General features: G+C 43.4%; 1 protein-coding gene across 6 annotated transcripts in view; it reads left to right on the top strand.

Moving 5' to 3' along the window:
• The window catches only part of CACNA1G (calcium voltage-gated channel subunit alpha1 G), a 98,168-nt gene extending 76,964 nt beyond the window's left edge, over positions 1-21,204 (top strand). For 2 of the 6 annotated variants that reach the window (XM_031060004.1, XM_031060010.1), the window contains 9 exons: positions 1,204-1,313; positions 2,361-2,494; positions 3,673-3,743; positions 4,013-4,091; positions 4,170-4,291; positions 4,544-4,888; positions 13,562-13,751; positions 16,172-16,341; positions 20,101-21,204. In XM_031060004.1, coding sequence (XP_030915864.1) covers positions 1,204-1,313; positions 2,361-2,494; positions 3,673-3,743; positions 4,013-4,091; positions 4,170-4,291; positions 4,544-4,888; positions 13,562-13,751; positions 16,172-16,341; positions 20,101-20,955 — 2,076 coding nt within the window. In that variant the 3' untranslated portion in view covers positions 20,956-21,204. The remainder of the gene's footprint in view (positions 1-1,203; positions 1,314-2,360; positions 2,495-3,672; positions 3,744-4,012; positions 4,092-4,169; positions 4,292-4,543; positions 4,889-13,561; positions 13,752-16,171; positions 16,342-20,100) is intronic. The other 4 variants (XM_031060006.1, XM_031060007.1, XM_031060008.1 and 1 more) reach the window with 4 other exon arrangements.
• Positions 21,205-21,519: the final 315 nt, after the last annotated feature.

A 21,519-nucleotide genomic window follows, 5' to 3' on the forward strand; every position in this document is an offset into this window, starting at 1 on the left:
GCTGGGATCCCGAAGATATTTGATGGCCAAATGTACCAAAGAGATTTATATCCAAACTAGTGATTTCTTGGTGCTGAAAGGGGTTGGTTTTTGGATATAGCAGGATGCCCTGGGGATGAGACCCCAGATGGAAATGCTGCAGCTCCTGGAGAGGAGGGAATGCTGCAGTGTGCAGAGAGGTGGCTTGAGTAAAGGGCTGCTGAGCAAAATCTGCTTCTGCCAGCTAAATGTGCTCATTTGCTGCAGAGTCCAAGTGCCCTGCAGTGTGGCAGGGAGGCTTGCTCAGAGCCACAGCTTCCTTTGGTAGCTGGGCTTGTGCTTCTTGGTCACATGAGGTGATTTTTGTCCATGGATGCTTGAAGCTAAACTGTAGCACAGAGGCAGAGTACATGACTTAAACTCCTTCTGCTATGATTTCTCCTACTCAGGGATCGGTAAATGTTGGGTTTGGTCTGTGAGCACATCTCCCCTGTTCCCTAACACTGGCCTGGACATTGTTATTACCATCCTGTTTGCCAGCCAGGAGAAATTCAATGCACATTACTTAAGAGGCTGTGAAGGATGCTGCTACCACAGTGTTCCTTCATGAGTGAGGCTTTTGGGGATGAAATCACTTCTGGTGTATCTTAATGCCGGACTGTGCAAGAGTTGTCCCAGCCAGGATGCACTTGGATTAAACACCAGACTGACTTCTTGCAGAGGGAAGGGGGGCAGAGGAAAATGCAAGGCACTTGCTTCCCCTGGCATGTCATCCCTCTGTTGCGCTCCTTGCCAAAAGCTCAAGGTGAGAAGTAATGGCAGGCTGTCACCAAGGAGCCATTTGGCCAGCACTTGCACAAATGGACAAGTGGGATGAAATTCAGCTCTCTGACAAAAGCACAAGAGGTCTTGTGCTGCTGAGACCAGCAAATGCAGCAGCTCTTTCTGCGCACACCAGTGATCCCAGACGGGGCTGTGCTGCTGCTAGGGGGGTGAGTTGTGCGTTGGGCCTATGTCAGCCCCTCCTGAGATTCTATCACCAGGCAGCAAGTGTACACCATGAATCCCTGGGACTTTTCCCTGGGACATTTTTCAACAGAGAGAGCCCATGTTTGAAGACTTTTAACTGTAATGGGTAACTGATGACACAAGAGTCAGTTTTGGAGGCAGCAAAGCACCTCTGCAGAACTAACATCTAACCCCAGTCCTGTGTCCATATCCCAGGTTCTTGACGAAGCCCTGAAGATTTGCAATTACATCTTCACCGTTATCTTTGTCATGGAATCTGTTTTCAAGCTTATTGCCTTTGGATTTCGCCGCTTCTTCCAAGACAGGTAACAAAAGATCCATTGTGATCACGAGGTGAGCAGCAGGCTCTGCGAAGAGCTGCCCACATTCCATGTCCTGAATTCCCATGCTCTGGGCCATACTGTGAGTCTGATATGTATGAAGGCTTTTTGGAGTGACTGGTTGAAGGCTGGGTAGGAGGAGACATGGGATGTAAGCTAGAGGATGAATTGTGCAGGCCAAAGAGTGGGATTGCACCATTTTGGCCCTTGGGAGCAGATGAAGGAGGGACAGATGTCCACCAAGCAGCCAGTTCTCATGCCAGTTGCATGTCCATATAATCAAGTGAACCTGCTGAAGTGACAAAATTTATGTAAGAGGAAGAATCTATCCCTGAGTGAACATGAAAGAAAGAAAAGACCTCTTTTTAATGCAGATGAGAAGTAATGGATGACATAGTGTCTTTATCTAGATTTTCACTCTCTTACTTCACAAACACAAATCTTATGTCCTTGGTGGATCTTTCTCCCATTTTTGTCTTCTTCAAAGTTAATACCAAAACCAGGGCACTAAGCAGGCCTTCACATGAGCCCTTCAGCAAGCAGTGGATGGTTCCATCCCTATCCCCACATTTTGTGTGTCCATACTGGAATTAACAGTTTCTCCAGCCTGGCACAAATCCTTGGGGCCTTTCTTTCACCAACACAACTTTTTTTCCAAGGACTGGACATAGGGTCCTGTTCTCTCTGGGGCAGATCTCACATCGAGGTCCACAAGTGTCATGTCTAGAAGTGGCTAGACAGACAACACAGTGTCTCTCCTGAGGTTTGGAGTCTCTGGGTAAAAACCTTCGCAGCTTTTGTTCCTCTTTCCCCTCAGTCAAGGATATGTTTGGAATTGGCTGGTTTTCTAATGAGATGTATTAGTTGTAATGATTTCATAACATCCCTGCTTTTGTATAATACCCTCAGAAAAATACTGCAGATTCATTTGCGTTCTCAAACCATTGAAATGACTGGAATCCATGTGAAACAGACTGCCTCCCATTGCCAGCTTCTTAGTAGATGTTAAACTTCACTTTTTGCTGTCTCCAGATGGAACCAATTAGATCTGGCAATTGTGCTGCTGTCTATCATGGGCATCACTTTGGAAGAGATCGAGGTGAATGCTTCGCTACCAATTAACCCCACAATTATCCGGATCATGAGAGTTCTCAGAATCGCCCGAGGTGAGAGGGATAAAGCAGAATTTACTTGTGTTTGAGGTATGTGGTTGGCACCAGGAGAGAGTTAAGCATTGAGAAACAGTCCTGGGGCACATCCCCATCACGATATGCATAGTTCTGGCATCACAGGCTGTAAACAAATGAAAGAACAATGGGGGAAAATACTTGCAAGGAGCCAAAAAGCTGAGCCAACTGACCATGTGTTTCTGCCTTAAGAGATCTTGAAGGCTGAGAGCTTAGAAATTAAGGAGAAGTAGCTGTGGCAGTAACTCCCAGAGATGTACCTGGGAAAATTGCTCCAGTCAAATCAAAGTCATCTCTAACAGGGATTAGAGAATACAAGCTTGAGTACATTGGCTTTAAAAGCTGAGCATCTAATAAATTTAAATTCCCATGAGGCTTTACATCACACCACTTGGTGACAAAGCGTGCCTTGTCACACTGTATCCATCTGTCCCTTCAGACACATTCCCAAGTCAGGGAGCCAACTTCTTCACCAATTGAAGAAGTTGATTTTTCAAAACAGGGAGGTGTCAAGGCCAAATATTGAAGATGTAAAATGTGAGTGCTCAGGCCCTTAATGAAGTACTTCCAGGCCCTCCTGAAGGGTATTGTGCTCTGAGGAAGAATTGTTTTGATTACAGCCCTCATCTAAGCAGAGAAGGAGCTGGAGGAGAAATTAAATGCTGCTGTCTCAAGAGGGGGGAAAAGTGGGTTTTCTGTGCATTGGATCCCTTTCAGAATTAAAAATACATCCAGCTTCCAATTGGAAACGCAGCCTTCTGGAAGAGATGTGTAAATCATTCCTCAGTGAATCATGTACGAAAGTGGGTAGCTTATGGAAGTGGGAAAGTAGCCCCAGGGCTGGGAAAGGAACTGCTCATGATTACCAGAGGAAGGAGATGAGTCCAACACAGATAAAGTGGGGAAGGAAGAGCCAGGCAGAGTGATAACGCTTTCTCTAAGTCTCAGAGTAGGTGATGCTGCTATTCATGGGATTTTGATAGTATCCAGGCAACAACGAATGATGTAAAAAGGCCAAGGACTGTAGCAGCTAATGGAGAACACTTGACAAGATTTCATGTTTCTCTTCCTATAATCTGTGGCTCCTGGGAGAAGGACTGAGTTTGTGCGTCTGTGCTAATGCTGCCGTTACCATACTGCAAATGTGTTTTCCACAGTGCTGAAGTTGCTGAAGATGGCTGTGGGGATGAGGGCCCTCCTGGACACCGTGATGCAAGCGCTACCACAGGTAACCCACTGCCATATCAAGCCAGAGCTCCTCTGGCCCACAGCTCATTTCCTATTGCAGAGGAATGCTAATAATTTTATCTTTACTGTCATTAGAGAATCACATTTCCCTCTCGAAGCACTGAGATACAGTCCCCACATTTTTGCCCTGAACCAATTTAAGTTTTGGAATAAAGAATACAGCAAGAAACAGGTCTGGAACAAAAAAAAAATCAATGAATGTTCTCTTTTTTTTGTGTTTTTTCCCCCCATTTCTTTTTCTCTTTTCAGGTGGGAAATCTGGGCCTTCTCTTCATGTTGTTGTTTTTCATATTTGCAGCTCTTGGAGTGGAGCTGTTTGGAGACCTTGGTGAGTCTTCCTGTGCCAGTGGGAGGGGTGGGAATGGTGTTGGAGTGGGGGGTCTCACAGCTGTGCTTGGTCTTACAGAGTGTGATGACACACACCCCTGCGAGGGGCTGGGACGGCATGCCACATTCAGGAACTTTGGGATGGCCTTCCTGACCCTATTCCGAGTATCCACAGGAGACAACTGGAATGGGATAATGAAGGTAAGTGTTAAGTTTTTGTCAGCAAGTCTATTGCTGTTCTAGATGTGAAATTTGCCAAATCTTCTCAGTTTTCTTCATGAAAGGACAACCCATTGCAGACTGTGGTTCATGCTGCAATCTCTTCACATCCCTCCATCTCTTAGTGTCATTGTTTAGTTGATAAGTTGGTGTTAGGTGATAGGTTGTACTTGACAATCTCCAAGGTCTTATCCAGCCTGGTTGATTCTATGATCTTTCCTTCACTGTTTCCAGGACACACTGCGTGACTGTGACCAGGAGTCCACCTGTTACAATACCGTCATTTCCCCCATCTACTTCGTCTCCTTTGTGCTGACAGCCCAGTTTGTCCTGGTGAATGTGGTGATTGCGGTGCTCATGAAGCACTTGGAGGAGAGCAACAAGGAGGCAAAGGAGGAGGCAGAGCTTGAAGCAGAACTGGAGATGGAGATGAAGACCATCAGCACTGGCCAGCACAGCCCCTCAAACATCTTTGCGTGGACAGGCACCACCAGTGGAGAGAGACCAGAGAACCCCAGCGGATTTACCAATCCCATGCAAATCAAGGTGGATTCTCAGCTCTCACTAGCTTATCATATGGTGAGAATCTCTGTTGGAGGGTGAGGAGAGCTTGACCTGCATTTTTGTTGGGGAAGACCTTGCATGAGTTCGTAGTCAAAGAGGTGTGTACCAGATGTTCTGGGTTTGTGTTCCCTGCTGTCTGCTGCTGACTCTTTTGTGGTTTGGGAGCCAATGCTGCAGGGAAGAGACAACTGGCAATCTCCAGTCCACCTTGATGCATCTGTTTGGAGGAAGAGAGTTTTGCAATTTACTCTGGAGGTCAGCTCAAGCTACAGAGTTCAGAGCTAGCTCCAAATTTACTCTAATTCACAGTTTTGACTGGTCCTTTGTGATAGCAAAATCATGAGCATAATGTGTTTGCTTTTCTAATACAGACCATGAACCCCAACATAAAAGAGGAATAAAACTTGCTAATCTTTACTTCAGTATTAAATTTGTTTTATGTAACCTCAATTTAATATCCATCCCCACAGTCAGGCTTGTAAGAAAAGATTCTCTTAACAATAGAATAATCCAGATGAGACTCAAACTTGAGCTTACCAGAGCTGGTGGCAGAACTCCCACTCGCAGAAGCATGGGTGTAATGTGGGAGCTGCTATGAGCTGCACCATGTCTCCCTAAAGCACAGTTTTTGGATGAAGACTCAGTTTGAGGAATGAGAGGTGACATCAAGCCCCAGACAAGTTATTTGGGAGGTCACTGAGCTGAAATTACTCAGGAAATACAGTCCAGCCTTTTTTTAGTCTTAGCTGATTGCAGATTGGGTTAAATTCTCTGCAGACCTCATTAACTTTTATTACATCATGATTTCACAACAGCATGTCTTGGCTGCAGCCTGGGGTAGACTAATGCATATTCTAATGCATGAAAAACTAATTTATGATTTTTAGTCCAAGGGTGAAAGAGAGTAAATCCCCAGTTAATCTTTGTTTCAGTTCCTAAGCTACTGGAAATTTCTGGTGCCATTAGAATCTCTGATGTTTGAGATAGAGTCCAAAGCTGCTCTTTGGCTCAGGAAAAAGGAGTTCAGGGCCCTATGGGGAAATCCAGATTTATTACGTCCTCTAGGAAGAAACAACACATCCCAACTGGTGCTGTATGTGTTGAGCAGAGTACAGGCAAACTGTCTTCAGCCCTGTTGTCCTGCACCAGCACTGAAACTGGCAAAAAAGAGAAATTGCAAAATTGTGAGACAAATCAGTCAGAATGATACCGTCACTCTGCAGTCTGTTAAACGTGCCCTCTCTGAAGGCGGCCTGGGAAGGGGTTTATTCCAGTAATAACCTTCGAAGTGTGTTTCTTGCTCTTTCCCTCAAACAGAAGCCTCAAAAACCTCCAGGAGATCTTATTCCGACTATTTATTTTCCCAACCAAAATCTTCAGGACAAATCTGATGCTTGAGCTTGACAGCAGAGGAATACAATTCCCAGGACACAACCCTGCAATGACAGCATGCTCTTTTGGTTGCCTCATTCCTGGGATTTTTGCGCTGTGTGGTGTTTGACTGTAGCACTGGTCCTCATCTCATTGTATGCGTTGGGCATTCCCTACATGGAAGGTGCTCCCTGAAATCACTCCCCTGCTGCCTGCAAAAGCCAGACCCTGCTCTGTACAACCCTAGTGCTGTGGCCGGCTGGTTTAACATTGGCCAGAGCACTGGGGGCACCTCAGCCCATGTCTGGCACATGAATTAGTGACCTGACATGTGTCCATCATGCTCAGTTGCAGCATCCATGGATAGGACACTCAGCTTCTCTTCAGTCAGGTTATTTTGATTTCTGTGCCTTCTGGATATGGATTTAGGTGTCAAGTATTAGGTCCTGGAGCTCAAAAGCATGGACCATGTGTGTAGAAGTCTTGCAGCAAGTAGTCCTGTTGAAGTTGACAGCACCAATGGAAAAATGCTGCTCAGCCTCCAGAAATGACTGGCCATGTTTGATGAGAGGGAGATTGTCCCCAAGAAGGGTTCTGGGTGGGAGCAGCCATGGTCTTGGGGCAGTTGCCGTCGCCCCATCTCTTGTAATGTCTGGGAAAGCTGTCTCTGCTCACCGTGATATTACTGCACTGTTCTCTCTCCTTTTCTCCTGTCCCATTGTTCCTGTTACTGCTGTTCTCCTTGAATGTTTCTACCTTTTTTCCCCCTTCTATTTTTTTTCCCTCATTTTGGTTGTTGGGTTTGATATGCTGTCCTTTTTTTCTCTCTGTCTCTATCCCTCGCCTTTTTCCTCTCTTTTTGGCTTGCTCTCTCTCTCTCTGCATGCTATACACCACCCTTCCTAGGAAAGGCACTTGTTTGATACCATATCACTGCTGATCCAGGAGTCTCTGGAAGGAGAGCTGAAGCTGATGGACAACCTGTCAGGCTCTGTGTGCCATCATTATGCCCTCCCAGCTCCTGAATATTACAACTCTGAGAACCAGGTTAATATTCCTAATTTCCTGCAAAGTCTCCATCCAAACTCAATTTGACCGAGACCTTTAATAGCAAGTTAAAGTTCTTTATGTAATGCAGTCACAGGTATTGGGAAGCATAAGTCACTTTGGCTTTTTCTGTGGGAGTATATGATGTTGTATATCAATGCAAGAGGAAGAGAACATGCTCAGACTTTTCCTTTCCCCTTTCAACACAGTAAGAATTTTTTCATTGGGATTTATAGTTCATGGGTGTTAGATGGGAAATGTGCAAAATTCCATCTCCATCCTTCAGTGGGGTTCTTACATTTGGCTTCCTGCTCCTAAGCAGGGCTCCACAGCAATGTCAGGGAATGTCTGCAGAGCCTGCAGTGTGAGGTTTTCTCAGAGCAGAGCCTGAGTTGATTGGTTTCATCAAATGATCTCTGTGTTCTGTGCCTACTTGTACTGCATGAAAATCCAGTTTTGAAAGGTTTTCCTAAACACCCTTCTTGCAAATGGGTCACTGTAAACTAGATCCTCATCTCTGATCCAATGAATTTGGGAGGGGAGGCAGCCCTTAATGATGCACAGAAGTAACTGTGTGCTCCAGTGCTTTCTCAAGCAGACAGTGCTTGTTTAAAATTAGTCCACTTATTTCCTAGACTAAAATACCTACTTTTTAAACTGCATTGTTCTTTAGAGCAAATATTTTCCCTAAAAGACAGCAGTGACCATGATAACAATTCAAGCACACCTATTTTTTGCTGCAGTTGGAATTGAGCAAATTCCATATTTCTTGATCTATTCCCCCTTCTCCCCCCCATCACCGTCTAAAAATAGCAGAAGTCTTCTTGTTAAATCAGTGTGCTTGTTTATGAGCTCACTGACACTCTAAATTACCCAACTTTTGATGGTTCATTAGAGGAAAGGAACAAGCTTAGGTAAAATGAAATCCTACTGCAGATCTTTATATAGCAGGATTACATGTCTCCCTCTGATTGCTCCATATTGCATCCCAGGGTCTATTAAGCTATAGGAAGTGGTTGTCTCTAATAATTGCCAGAGGAATAGAGATAGTAGCTTTAGCAGGGAAGACAGAGGGTCAGTAGGAAACTCAGTGAGAGCTGGTTGAAAATTTTTTGTCACAACATTTTTCACCAGAAAGTGCTGCTGCAGCAAAAAAAATGGGTTTGTTCTGACATTTCTGTAATGAAAAAATATAGCATTCCAGTTTGCAATGGCTTTTTCTTTTAAAATTTAAGCTTTTTTCCCCCCCTGTCTATAATTAAAACTGGCCTAAATCAGTTAGGTGTTTCCAACAAAATGTTTTGACGGCTTCAAACTCAGTTTTGGATTTGGGAAGGCTGAAGTGGGGTGATGTTTTGTTTACATTTTGGCTTGTCTGTTCACACCATTTGTCATGTTCTAAGGCAACTCAGGAATTTAGAGCAGTGCTGGGACTTGCTGAAAGCAACCTGATTAATAGCAGCTCTCAGCAGGGCAGTTCCAGCAGGCAGGAGCTGCTGGAGTCCACCATGCTGCTGCACAGCTTTTTCCTGGCTCTGGTTGGTGGGTCCCACTTAGGGATTCCTGTCCTTAGGCTGGCAGCCTTCACAGCGATGCCTTTTAGGGGAGCCTCATATTAAATCAGGGGCTCCAAATCATCTCTCTTATCCATTGCCAGCAGATAAGTGTGCTAGAAGAGGTATCAGAGCCGAGGTTAGATGAGAGGAGTCCGTCCCTCTTACTTATCTCAGCTGAATTTTGAGCCTCTCCAGGCTCACTCATCGTTGGGTTTGTTTCATCCTGTGGCTGCCATTTCTAAGAGTGAGAAAACCCAGTCCTTTGACAACTTCAATGCAAGAGATCTGGGCCTCTCTGTTTTTTCTCGGAAGATTTATTACTGCTGAAAGACTTTTCAAGCACAGAAGATGGCAAAAAAAATGCACAGTGAGAAATGAAAAGGAAGCACCTGGGACTTACCTAGAGCAGGCAGCCCCTGTGAGCATGAGCTGGGTTTAGAGGTTACCTGGTGAAATGCCATTCCTGGTGTCATAAGCACTGTATCCAGGGAGGGGATCTGGGGAGAACTGAGCCTGCTGCAGGGCAGACACCCCCTCTTACAGTGCCTGGCAGCAGAACTGCTGCTCTGGGGGAGATGCCGCTTGTCCTCTTTTCCCCCTCTTTTTCCTCCAAAATCTGAAGTGACATTTTCACATTTCTTATAAAAAGACCTCTGTGTCTAGGGAGAGAGCTTCATCAATGATTTGATAAGGCCATTCATAGATTGAATGTCTTCAGTGGGGATCCGTTTGCGCAAGATGCATGAAAACAGGAGCGTGGCTGTGTAGAGCTGATTCCCAAGTCAGGATTTCTCAGCACCAGAGGAGACAGCTGGGACCAGGTCTGAGGGGCATTTAGGGGCTGAAAAAAGCATTTGGCTGTTTTAGTAGGTCAGTCATTGATGTCACTGGAGGCTCTATAGCCAGCCAAAATGAGCTGAAAGCACCAGGAAGGTGTTTGCTGACCAAAATAAAATTTTAAGTTTCTCCCTGTGCCCTTTTATCTGTGAGGAAGTGAATTATGGTCCCACCTGCCTCTTGGGGGGGAAGGGGGAGTGGGGGAGGAAGTGGTCCCTGCAGCCTCCCTGGGGCACAGGGAAAGGCACACTCCATACCTCACCCAAAAATATGGTTTTGTTGTTGGGGAATCTTTGGAGACTGAACAAGTTTATCTTAGAAACCAGGATGGTTATTGGGAGGAACAACTTCAGAGAAATCAGATCTTGAAACCTCTTGTATTTGATCACAGCCAAGACGATTAATCTCTCTGTTATGAGAGCAGCGTTACTTTTGCTTATTCATGTAGACAGGAGAACCGCAAAATACAATGCTAGCATTAGTGTATGGTTTTAAACCCTCTCCCGGATCCTTGGTAAGCACTAAAGTATGAATGTCCCACTCCTTTTTTAATTTCTTCATTATATTTAATTTCTTCAATGTTCTGTCCCTGGTAACAATGTGTATGATGTAGCTCTCCCACTGCAGGGATATTGCTTTAGTGTCTAGAAGTATTTAGATTATGATACTTTCTTTTTCTTTTTTTAATTTTCTTTTCCAAAATATTTGTGTCCTGGTTTCTTATGTTTAATCATTTCTCCCTTTAGATCCCTCTAGCTGAGATGGAGGCTCTATCTCTGACGTCAGATATTCTCTCTGAAAAGTCCTGGTCCTTAGCTCTGACGGATGACTCTTTTCCTGATGACATTAACACACACTTACTTAATGCTCTGGAAAGCAATGTACATACACTGGTCACTGTGTAGTCTGATGTTTACAGGGTTCGAAATACTGCTCCCATCTCTCTGCACCTGCCTAATGGCATTTCCAGTTCCAACCCCTTCCCAAATAGCACCAACCTCTTCCCTGAACAGGATGCTGTCCTTAATGCCATTAGGTCCTGGGTTTTGTCACTCTTGTCCACAATCTTGGCTCCTTGTGAGGAATGAATGGTTATTTCAATTTTTCTTTTGGTGTCTTATAAACAATGTGTTTTCTACAAGTAAAATAAGTAGTAAAAAAAAGAGGCTTTGGAAAAGCAGCAAGGTTGAAATTTCCTCCCCATGTGAAACAAATCAGTGATGAGCTAATGACCCATGTCCTCTGCTGAAGGGTCAGCCCCAACACTTCGATTTGGAGTGGATTTTTGTCATTATGAACACAGGCACCACAAGGCTTTTTGCATGATTGGTGCCAGACCGCTTCTTTTACAAATATCAAATGGGGATCTCTCCAAGATGATACATGTTTCGCAAATTCTTTCTAGCAGCCACTATGCTGAAAAAAATTTTAAAATTGACTATTCAGTGGTTTTTTTACTGACATAACCAGTATTTTGAACCCTGCCTTCACCATCTCCTCTTTGAAACATTAGACATTTTTAGCTGTGTAACAGTCAAGTGCTTTTTTTCTGCTGTACAACAGACATAACTCCTTTCTCAAAATTTTAGATCATTCTTGTTTTCTTTGTTGTTGTTCATGTACCTACCTTTGGATGTTTGTGTTGTTCATAAATTTTCTGCCATATTAGTTGACTGTCATCCTAATTAGCACTTATTTGAGAAAAATTTCTTAAACCGTGACAATATTTCCCATCATGCTTCATGGCATCCTGTGCAAAAGATTTTGTAGACTCCGTTTTACTTCTTGTATGAGGCTTTTTGTTTCAAAATTAGTATGGAGAGTTGGACAGAGGAGAAACCCTCCTAGAACTGAATCATATTAGACAACCTTGTTTGACAGCACTGCAAAGTCTCAAAGATACAGCCAGGAGAGATGTTTTTCCTCCCCTCTCCAAAAAAAGGGCAAAACTATGTTGAACAAAGGGTTTTGTGAATTTTTATCCATACCAAAATGTTCTTGGTCGCAACAGTTGCCCAAACCCCTGAAAGACTGCAAGCTTGCATTGAAATGTCTTCTAAATATATTTTTACACTTCATTTAGATGTGGCTTTAGTTGAAAAATATTTGGATTGGGGTTTTTTTGTTTGGTTGGTTGGTTGGTTTGGTTTTTGGTTTTGTATTGTTTTTGGGTTTGTTTTTTGGTCTTTTTTTGGTTTTTTGTTTTGTTTTGTTTTGTTTTGTTTTGTTTTTTTGGTTCAAGGAAAACTTGGGTTTTATTTTCAGTCAAGCCAAAACAACATGTTTTTCAAAAGTACCACTGAACCAAAAAGTCATGTGCTCCCACTGCTCTGTAGCCTGACCTGGGAAGATCATTTTGCAGCCATTTTCAATGGTTTTCATGAATTTCAGTCATGAGATTTGCCCCAAGATTATCCAAAAGTGGAAATAACCCATACTGGATCCAGACGAACCCAACGGTTCACTGGAGGTTGGATTTGGATGGGGTCTCAAATCCAAGTTGTCATGTTCAGATTCAGATGAGTCTTGAGTTTGAGATCTCAGGTTTCAGGTCACCTTTTCTGCTGTAAGCTCAGCAGTATGACAGCAAAACAGCATGAAGTGGGTAGAAGGGGAAGGCAGGGAGGGACAGAGAGGTTCCCAAATCCAGACTCTCAGCTTTACCAGCACAGGTTTTGCTCTCCTTCTCCAAGCTGTATCAGGAGATTGCAGTCTCCCTTATCTAGTCTGTGTCCAAGCTCTATCCAAATAAGCAGTTTCTCAAGGACTGAAATAAATGCTGTGTGGCAGTGCAGACCTGTTTTGTTCATTAAATTTGAAACAGTGATCTCCTTTATTCTTTTTGCAAATTCCTTTTAATCTCATCCTGTTTCTTGTGCAAATAAATGCCATCATGAAATTTTGTTTTTATGACTGAAGGATAAAATTGGGATCAAAAAAATCTGTGTTGATTCTAGAAAACCTATAATGCACTGAGTGAAGGGAAAATTTTTCAGAAAATAAGATCTAAAGTTTTCCAAAAATGATCAGCTAAATACTGTACTAGACTACAGTGGCACAAACTTATTCCTGTGTTTTTCACTTGAGACATTTTAATAATTAAATAATTGTTTCATTAGAAATACACTGGGAAGATGACTTTGCTTCCATTTTTGCTAATACTCTCCAAGACAATAACACCCAAGAACATTTCTGGGATGGAGATATTTTCTTATTAAATGAGAGCTGAATCCCCTCAATATTGCCTCTGGGGCTGCCCATTCCAAGAGTCTCTTTGGCTGTAAAAATTCCACAGTCAACATATATACAATAACCCTTGCTTGCATTAGATCCCTTCTAATTAGAGAATGGCTTTCACCCTGAAGCAGTAGGTTTAGATACCCTTTTCAATAAAATAGGTTTAGTTATTCATTATGTGAGAAGAAAATCCAATAAAATTGTGCTGTGAGCCAGAACAGAAAATATTTTTACAAACTAGTTTTTGCATTTGGATTGGGGTTCTTTTGTTTGTTTTTCTTTCTTTTATTGTTAAAAGAGGAAACTACTCACGTTTGCAAAAGCCTGTCTTGCTGAGAGGGTCAAAGTTCTGCCAAGCATGTGACCTTTGCTGACCTTGAGGCATGATGCCTTCTTTGCATATCTCTGAAATAGTCATGGTTTATTCCTACGTTGTGGCTTCCTGTTTCTGTGGTCCATTGTGTGAGAGTTTATTGACAACCCCGACAAAGGGGGATGGCTCCCTGATAGATCCATTTGTGCACCCTGTGCATGCCCATCGTGCCATCCTGGTTGCAATGGCTGTCAATCGCGTTTCTGGGTACTTCTCCTTTTTCCCACCCTTCCATACCTGCCTTCCTCACATTTTTCTTCCCCTCAGGCTGGTCTCCGCTCCAAGGACGACACGCTGACCCTGTCCCCCAGCAAGGACCTGCTGAGTGTGAGGAAGCCCTCGGTGGGACGCACCCACTCCTTGCCAAATGACAGCTACATGTTCCAGCCGCCCTACTCCAGCCCCTGCCCTGCCTCCCTGGGCAACAGGAAACCAGCACATCACAAGTCCCAATCAGGTACACCTCTCTCAGCTGGGACAATAGTAGGATTTGCCAATAGGGCACAGTCGTGCGTTTAGACCTGTGGAATGGCTGTCAAAAGACTCTCCACAACTTCCAAAGACCCTCCACAATTTACAAAGCCCTGTTTAAGGTAACTCCTTTCCTCAGGATTTTTTGACAATGCGACAGTGGTCTGGCTCAACACTTACTGTCTCCTGCCTGGTTGCCTAAGGTTACAGTCCCTACAGCCTGGGCTCCATCTGTCCCACCAGGCCCCAGAGGAGAAATCCCAGTAAAGAAATATTTCCTCCTGTCTGTTTTTTGCAGCAGTACCTGTTCAGAAGCTCTGTCTGGGAACATCTGTGAAAGACGGGAAGAAGGTGTCTCTAAATGCCTGTAAAATGGATATAAATGTGCTGAATTGAGAGACATGTTGGTGTGAGATGAATGGGAAAATGAGAGAGTGTGGAATTGTTCTTCCCAGTGTGCATGGTTGGGATATACATCTTGGAGCTAAATTCAGAGATATTCTTAGGTACAGGGAGGGCTCTCCCTGCCTGCACCTCTGTCCCTGTGCTTGCAGTTGTCTCCCAGAGCTTGTCCCTGTGCCCCCAGTTCTTCTGCCTGCCAGGGGTTACCTGGGGCTGGGAAGTGAATGGAGGCACCTTTAATTTGTCTGTACATGCCATCAATTTAGAAATTTGTCACCAATAAGACAGTGACATTTTTACAAGCATTGCCATTTGAAAGCCTCTAAGCAAAACATAATTTCAGCAATGTTCAGAATGGTAGGAGATTTGAACAGATTAGAAATAAGATGTTGAAATTTGCATAGTAATAAGAATTTGGATGAATAGCTACTGTTGAACAGAAGCAAAAAAATATGCGGGCACAAGGAAGGAAGATGAATCTGGTGTTGTGAGAAATCTCTGCCACAATACACAATTTTCAAGGTCAAGAGTAATGTTTTGAAGAACCTGTTCACACATAATGCTAATGGTGCAGCTAAAATCCCATTGAAAGCAATAGCAAATCTCCCATTACCTTCAGTTGAGCGAGAATTTATGGGTCTCTGTAACAGTCAAGAAATTCCTGGCCATATGAAAGAATCGTGTTTGCTGCAGAGGGAATTTCCAGTGTTTCATTGTTGATCTTTAATTGGGATGTATTTGCACTGTCTTAAACAAAAACTTCATCAGCAAGGGACTGGATAATTTATGAATCCCTTGTTTTTCAAAATTTCACTTCCCAGTTTCAGTTTGGAGAACCTGAATAGCCCTATCTGACAGCCGTGGCTTTTTGGGGACAGGCATTGCACCCTTGTAAATCCACAGGAACAACTGTTCCACTGAGGTGTATCAGAAATACTTTGGAGAGGTAAAGCTGATGTCTTGTAACCACAATAAGCAATTAAACCTATTGTGTTTTTCTCCTGCTGGTGAAATTCCAATCGTCTTAAGCAGGCCATAGTGCTGGGAGGTGTGTAAGGTCCCCACATTCTGACATATCACTGTCCTCTTCCACCTACAATGTCACTGCTTTTCAGGGTGGGGGAAGTCACCACCACTTGTTTACAGTTTGTAATATTATAGAGTGCAGTGAAGACAGCAAAAGGTGCCAGGCACCTCTAATAAATCACCACAACCAAGCCACAATATTTCAAGCTGAGAAGGTTTTGTTGTCAGAAACACTGGCACTTGCAGGAGGCATTTGTTTGAATACTCCTTGGTAATGGGACTGTTGCTCTGGGAAAGATTCCAGGACAAATGAGATTCTCTGGGATGTGGTCCAGATTAAATGAATTGTTTTGAAAAACATTGAGCCTGTGTGTGAGGGGAGCACACAGAGTTTCAAACCTTTTAGAAGTAGTAGCCAGCAACCATGAAGGGTCAGGAAGAGGTTGGAGAGTATGTGTTTCCTTCTTCTGGGAGGCTTTGTAAAACCAGCCTTGAGAGCTGCCAGGTGCCGTTCCCTTTCACTTCATTTCCAGCGTGTGCATGCTGATTTGGAGATCCCAGCCGTTGGTCTCCATGTGGGTTCAGGCATGGGGAAACCTTCAGCCTTTCAAAGTCAGATGTTTGCAGTGCTCAGAAGTGAGGCTGCCTACGTAGTTATTAGCCCAAAAGCAGAGATGCAGGAATTGCCAGTTCAGATGAACTTGTAGTTCCTTGTCTTCTGTTCTCAAAAGGAGCTAGTCCCAGTTGTATCAGGGGAAAATGCCAAGAAAAATGAAATAATAGACAATGCTGGAGTAATTTATTAGTCGATGGGAGATTTTTTCCCAGTTCTGGAGAGCCAAATGCTGAATTCAGTGGTCTCGCTGTGCTTGTCCAATCCAAGGTGCAGCAGAGCAGTTTTCCCTGGGAGGTCACTGAGGTTGGGACACAACCCTTGGATGAACACGTCCCATTTCTGCCTCTTCTCCCCCTTGCAAGGTTCAAAGGCATCGGTGCAGTCGCAGCCGGCAGACACCAGCTCCCTTCTGCAAATCCCAAAGGACCATTTCCACCATGTAAGAGCTCACAACCATTTGGTGGGGGAGAGCAAGCCCCAGGTCTCCCAGCAGCCACACTCCCCTTCTGCTGAGAGGCTGCTCCGCAGACAGGTAAGCGGAGTTATCATCATAAACCTGCTGGGCTTTTATATTGATGCATTTCCTGGTTAACCATGCTTTAAATTCAAGGAGGGATTCACAGAGAAACCTCCAGAGAACTGTAATTCTCCTACAGAAATAACAAAATGGTTGGTGGTTTTTGATCTGAAAGCCATCCAGGAGTCTCCAAAGAATGTGCATGATGAGTATCATGTCCTTTGGCAACATGCCTAAATGTTCTCCACATTGTTAGCGCTTTATTTTTTTTAATCCTCTTCATAAATGCAGCCAAATGCTCCTCAGGGGCTTGTTGGGGTTGAGGAACTCATTCTTAACTGCTGTGATTTTTTTGGTGCTGGAAAGGACACAAGGATTGCAGACTCCATCCCAGGCCAGCCCTCCTCTGACTCCTCTGGTTTTCCGAAAGAGAAGTGTTTCATGGAAATTGGTTATCTAGTATGTAAAACCATCATGAGATGCATACTAGTTTTACAGTGAGAACTGAAAATTAAAATATTTTTTCATCAACTGTGAGCTTTTAAAAAGTTTGACTTTATGCACAGCAGAACATGTTTTATTTTGCAGCCAGTTTTATCTCTGGTTTTTGCCTGGCATTGATTTAAATCCTGATTCAATCAAAGATCTAAGGGATCTAATCAAAGATTCCAGTCTGGTTGATTGGAAGCATAAGTTTAGACTTATCTTTTTTTAGTAAAATACTTAAACTTGTGCTTCACTCTCACATTTTTAAGCGTATTTCAATGATTGTGCAGCTGGACCAGGACCAGAAGCACATCTGATTCAAAAACTCTGCTTTATTCAGTATTTCCATGCCTGATTTTATATACACAAAGGGGATCAGTTCTATTTTTTCAAAAGCAATTTCTTTCCTGTATAAAAATATTCCCATTTCTTTCATCTTTTAATCAACATTGACAAATTAGACAGTTGATTCATTAAGCTCTAAAAATGGATGTGAAGTACCAAGGTTAACAATTACATTAGTCTGTAATACTAAATTGACATAAGAAATTCCTTGCATGTATTCATTTGCATGGGGTTGGCCAGCTATCCCAATCACCACTAATAGGCAAACTAATTGATGTCATGATTCCAGTTCATAACCACTCTCTCTTGCTTTCTAATGAATAACAGACCCATCATTTTGAAGCGATCTAGCCAGAATTAATTACCATGTTAGCCATCTTCTCCAGTCTAATTTTGTTCACCTCTTTGATGGCTTCCTTTTGTAGACCTTTTCATAAGTTTAAGTCAATTTATTGTCCTCCTTTTCTCCCTCTCCCTGCTCCTGCAGTGACATGAACATGCTCGTGGAGTGACAGGTCAGAGAGTAAAGAGTTTTGTGGCAGTGAGCAGATACAGTCCATTGGCAAACCCATGAGGGGTTGCCTTGGGCAGGCTCCTGAGCAGCAAGGAGCTCCCAGTCTGGCTAATCAGAGCAGTGAGGTTTTTCTGGTGATATTGCTGTTACTGTTAATTGCAATCTAGATGGCCAGACACTGGGAAACTTGGTCCTTTAAAATGCAAAATTCCCTTTACAGCCGCAGCACTTCTGCTTGCTCAAGTGCTCTCTACTTGACTCCTTTTTATTGCTACCACTAGTATCTCACTAGCACATCAAATAGCCCAAACTGGCAAAGCAGTTTGGTTTTCAGTACCCATTTATCCTTATCTTTACATATACTGCATGCAATTCTGATTTGGCTTTTTTTTCCTTTTCCTTTTCCTTTTCCTTTTCCTTTTCCTTTTCCTTTTCCTTTTCCTTTTCCTCTTCCTCTTCCTCTTCCTCTTCCTCTTCCTTCTTTCGACTCATGTCCTCTCCTCTCCTGAATCCATAATAGATAAACCTTGTCCATCACATACCTGGTCCTTGCACTTTCCCTGAACATTAAAACCTGTGTGTTTAACCTCCCTTTCCCTCCAGAGTGCTGGAGAGCAAGCACAGCCCCCACAGTAACGTCCAGTTTAGACTCCGGAATGTTTGACAATTAGCGATGCACTTGCAGAGGAAGATGAGTGGATCGGATGCTTTGGGAAAACATTCGCGCTGAGGATTGTGCTCCTCGGCAGTGCATGGCACAAAGGCTTTTCTCCAGAGGAATTCTACCTGAAATTAAACCTATATTGGTTTTGTAGTTCCAGGACTCTGTATCAAAGGTGTAGCCCACACCAAGCTGTGGCTGCTACAGGTGTACACCCCTCTGAGATGGCAGAGGGTCCTTTTATTTTTCAAACAAACCACTAAAACCAGTAAAACATTTGTACTGTTACTACTAACAACAACCACAGATGCCTGTATCATAGAGAAAGAAAGAGCTGGTGGTGACTAATACTGTCGTGGTGTGCAACACAGGTTGGTGTGCAAGCAAAAGTAATGACAACAATTACTTTTTGCTTCTGTATTCAACTTCCGTGTGGTCTGTGTCTCTTTTCAGGATATGAACATGATTTCTTCTCCCAAATACTCATTAAAACTACTGGTGCTGAGGAGACCAGAATAACTTCACTCCTGACTGATTAGTTGCCAGCATTATGCTGTGAAATTTTAACTAGAAAGGATTCACCAGCACTGGATGAAATTGTTTGCCATATTAAATATTCACTGAGCTATCCCCATTGACAAAGGGAGCACAATGTGCAGATGCTGCAATAGACTATGGTGTTTCTGTGCACACATGGACGCACTGCAGCTGATGACGGCTTTGCTGGATAGAGATCATTTGGCTCAAATGATCCTTGTGGGACAATATTTATATAAAGTGTATGATCATTTTGGGGTGATTTGTCACAAAAGTATTCCTTAGCATGAGGAATCTCATCATTTCATCTCCTTACAGTTTTCTAAAGGACTGGGACCAAGTGTATGCATTTCTTTCAAATTTCCCTGTGAAATTTTTATCTTTAAGGTAATTTAAAAGTCTTCTCAAACGGATACTCTGCCTTTAAGGGCCAGTTAATGTGGTTGATCTTTAAAGCTGTTTGACAAGGCCTTTTCACAAGTGAAAAGGCAAAGACTTCAAAACATGCCCAAGGTTCCCTCTGTCAGCAGGCACTGATGCTTCATAAGGCTCCAGACAGCCAAGGCAAAATGTGCCTTAAGAAGCCTGAACTTAAGCATCAGAATGAATTGAAATAATTATGGATTATTATTAGTCCAGCTTTGGATTCCAGTGTTTCCAGCTTCTGCCATCAGATGGTGCAGAGCTGTGGCTCCAGCCTAGGGACCAAAGCCAGGGACAGGCTGTTGCCTTGATGCTGGCACACAGCAAAGTTGCTCTGGTGTTGCTGGCTCTGGGGATCCTATTCCAGGCCCTCAGCATCACCTGAGCTAGAGAAGGGAATACACAGGCTCACTTGCACATCTTTCTCTCCTGCTTGCACCTGTGCTGCTGAAATTATTGAGGGCATTGCTGTAGACCTTCATCCTTTGCATAACAAGAACATGAGTAAGTTTGGGTGGGGGCATTCTGGTTTTGCAGCCCTCCATCCTTAGAGGAGAAAGCTAAAGGTCAGCCATTTAGGAAGAGTGAAGGGCTGTCACACAGGGACAAACCCACAGATCCCTGACAATGAGAACTGGCAGAACACACAACACAGGTTGTTATAGGAGTCAATGTGTCTGTGCTGAGGGATCTCGGCAGAGCTGAGTGCCCTGTAAATGCTGTGCCTTGCCTGTACTAACCTTTGTTTGGTCTGTCTCTCTCACCTGGCAACTCCTCTCCTCCCCAACCCCTCTGCGCTCTGATACAGATGGCTATAAGGAATGACTCTCTGGATAGCAAGGAGAATCTCCACACCGAGGTGAGTGAACTCTCTGACCCAAATGTTCCCACTGTACCCAAGGAGGAGTCACCAGTGGCTCTGATGCCCTCAGAAGTGAATGAGTTGGCTGCCTGGAGTCGGGCGAGCGTCCATACACAGCAGCATTCCCACAATCAGTGTAATATTTCAAAGCAGGCACCAGCATCCTGTGCTTGTGCAGACTTGAATCAGGAGACCCCTGAAGATTCAGTGGACCAAGAAGTATCTGAAATAAACAGCTCCTCAGAGCCTTTCACTTCAGAAACTTGCACAGCCTCGAGTGCCTGTTCGGAGGGTCAGCCTCTCACACCTAAGAGGAACATGGGCAATACTGGCAACGTGATACGGAAGGACCTGAAGAAATATCACAGTGTAGACACCCAGGGTCTGCTAAAAAAACCGCCCTCTTGGTTAGATGATCAAAGGAGACATTCAATAGAGATTTGTTCCATAGAAAACAGCCCTCAGCACCATTCCACATCCAGCTCTTCTGGCTTTATAAGTCAGGTGGTCAGTGAAATAGAATGCTTGCAAGGTACACGGCAGAAGAAGAAACTGAGCCCTCCTTGTATATCTATAGAGCCACCTGATGGGCAGAGTTTGGTACCTAGGGGACCCCACAGCATCTCACCTGCCAGTGGAGACGTTTGCTTGAGGAGGCGTGCTCCGTCCTGTGAGTCCAAGGATTCAGTGGATATAGGGGATTCACTGCTTCCAGACAGTATGTCAACATCTCCTACCCCAAAGAAAGACTTGTTGACACTTCCTAGCTTTTCCTTTGATCAAACGGAAATGGACCCCTGAGTTGCTTTTCTGTTGGTGCCAAATGTCTTCTTCCTTTCATGTAATAGAAAAAAAATCTTAAAAACTCTGTACTCCAAAATGGCACTGGGTAAAAAATTTCCAAAGAAAGATTAAAGAACCAGCTGGTTAAAAGAGTGGTTAACCTATATCACGCTTACTTAAGCATATGTTCTGCTTAGGTAAAAGCAATACAATGTGCAGAATCTATATGTATATTATATTTTATTAAATTAATTGAATCTAGTATCATGGGATGTAGTACATTTTGTGACTAAAGACTCATTTAATTTTCTTCTATTTTATGTATCTCGGAATATTTCTGAGATAAAGTTGGTTTTTATGAATATTTTAACCTAAAAAGTATATATTTATTCCCTTCTTTTTTTGTTTTGTTTTGTTTGGGTTTCATTTTGTTTTGCAAAGCACAAAATGTAGCCAATTAGTGCATTACAGAGGAAATGTATCCCACAGTCAGCAGTAAATAAGGATTATTTCATGTAATATATTTTTCCCCTTGAACTTCAATGATATTCTGGGAAAACAATTGTTTGTGTAGTACAGAAA

This window comes from Geospiza fortis, unplaced genomic scaffold (assembly GCF_000277835.1).
Source record: "Geospiza fortis unplaced genomic scaffold, GeoFor_1.0 scaffold244, whole genome shotgun sequence".
Classification (NCBI taxonomy): Eukaryota; Metazoa; Chordata; class Aves; order Passeriformes; family Thraupidae; genus Geospiza; species Geospiza fortis.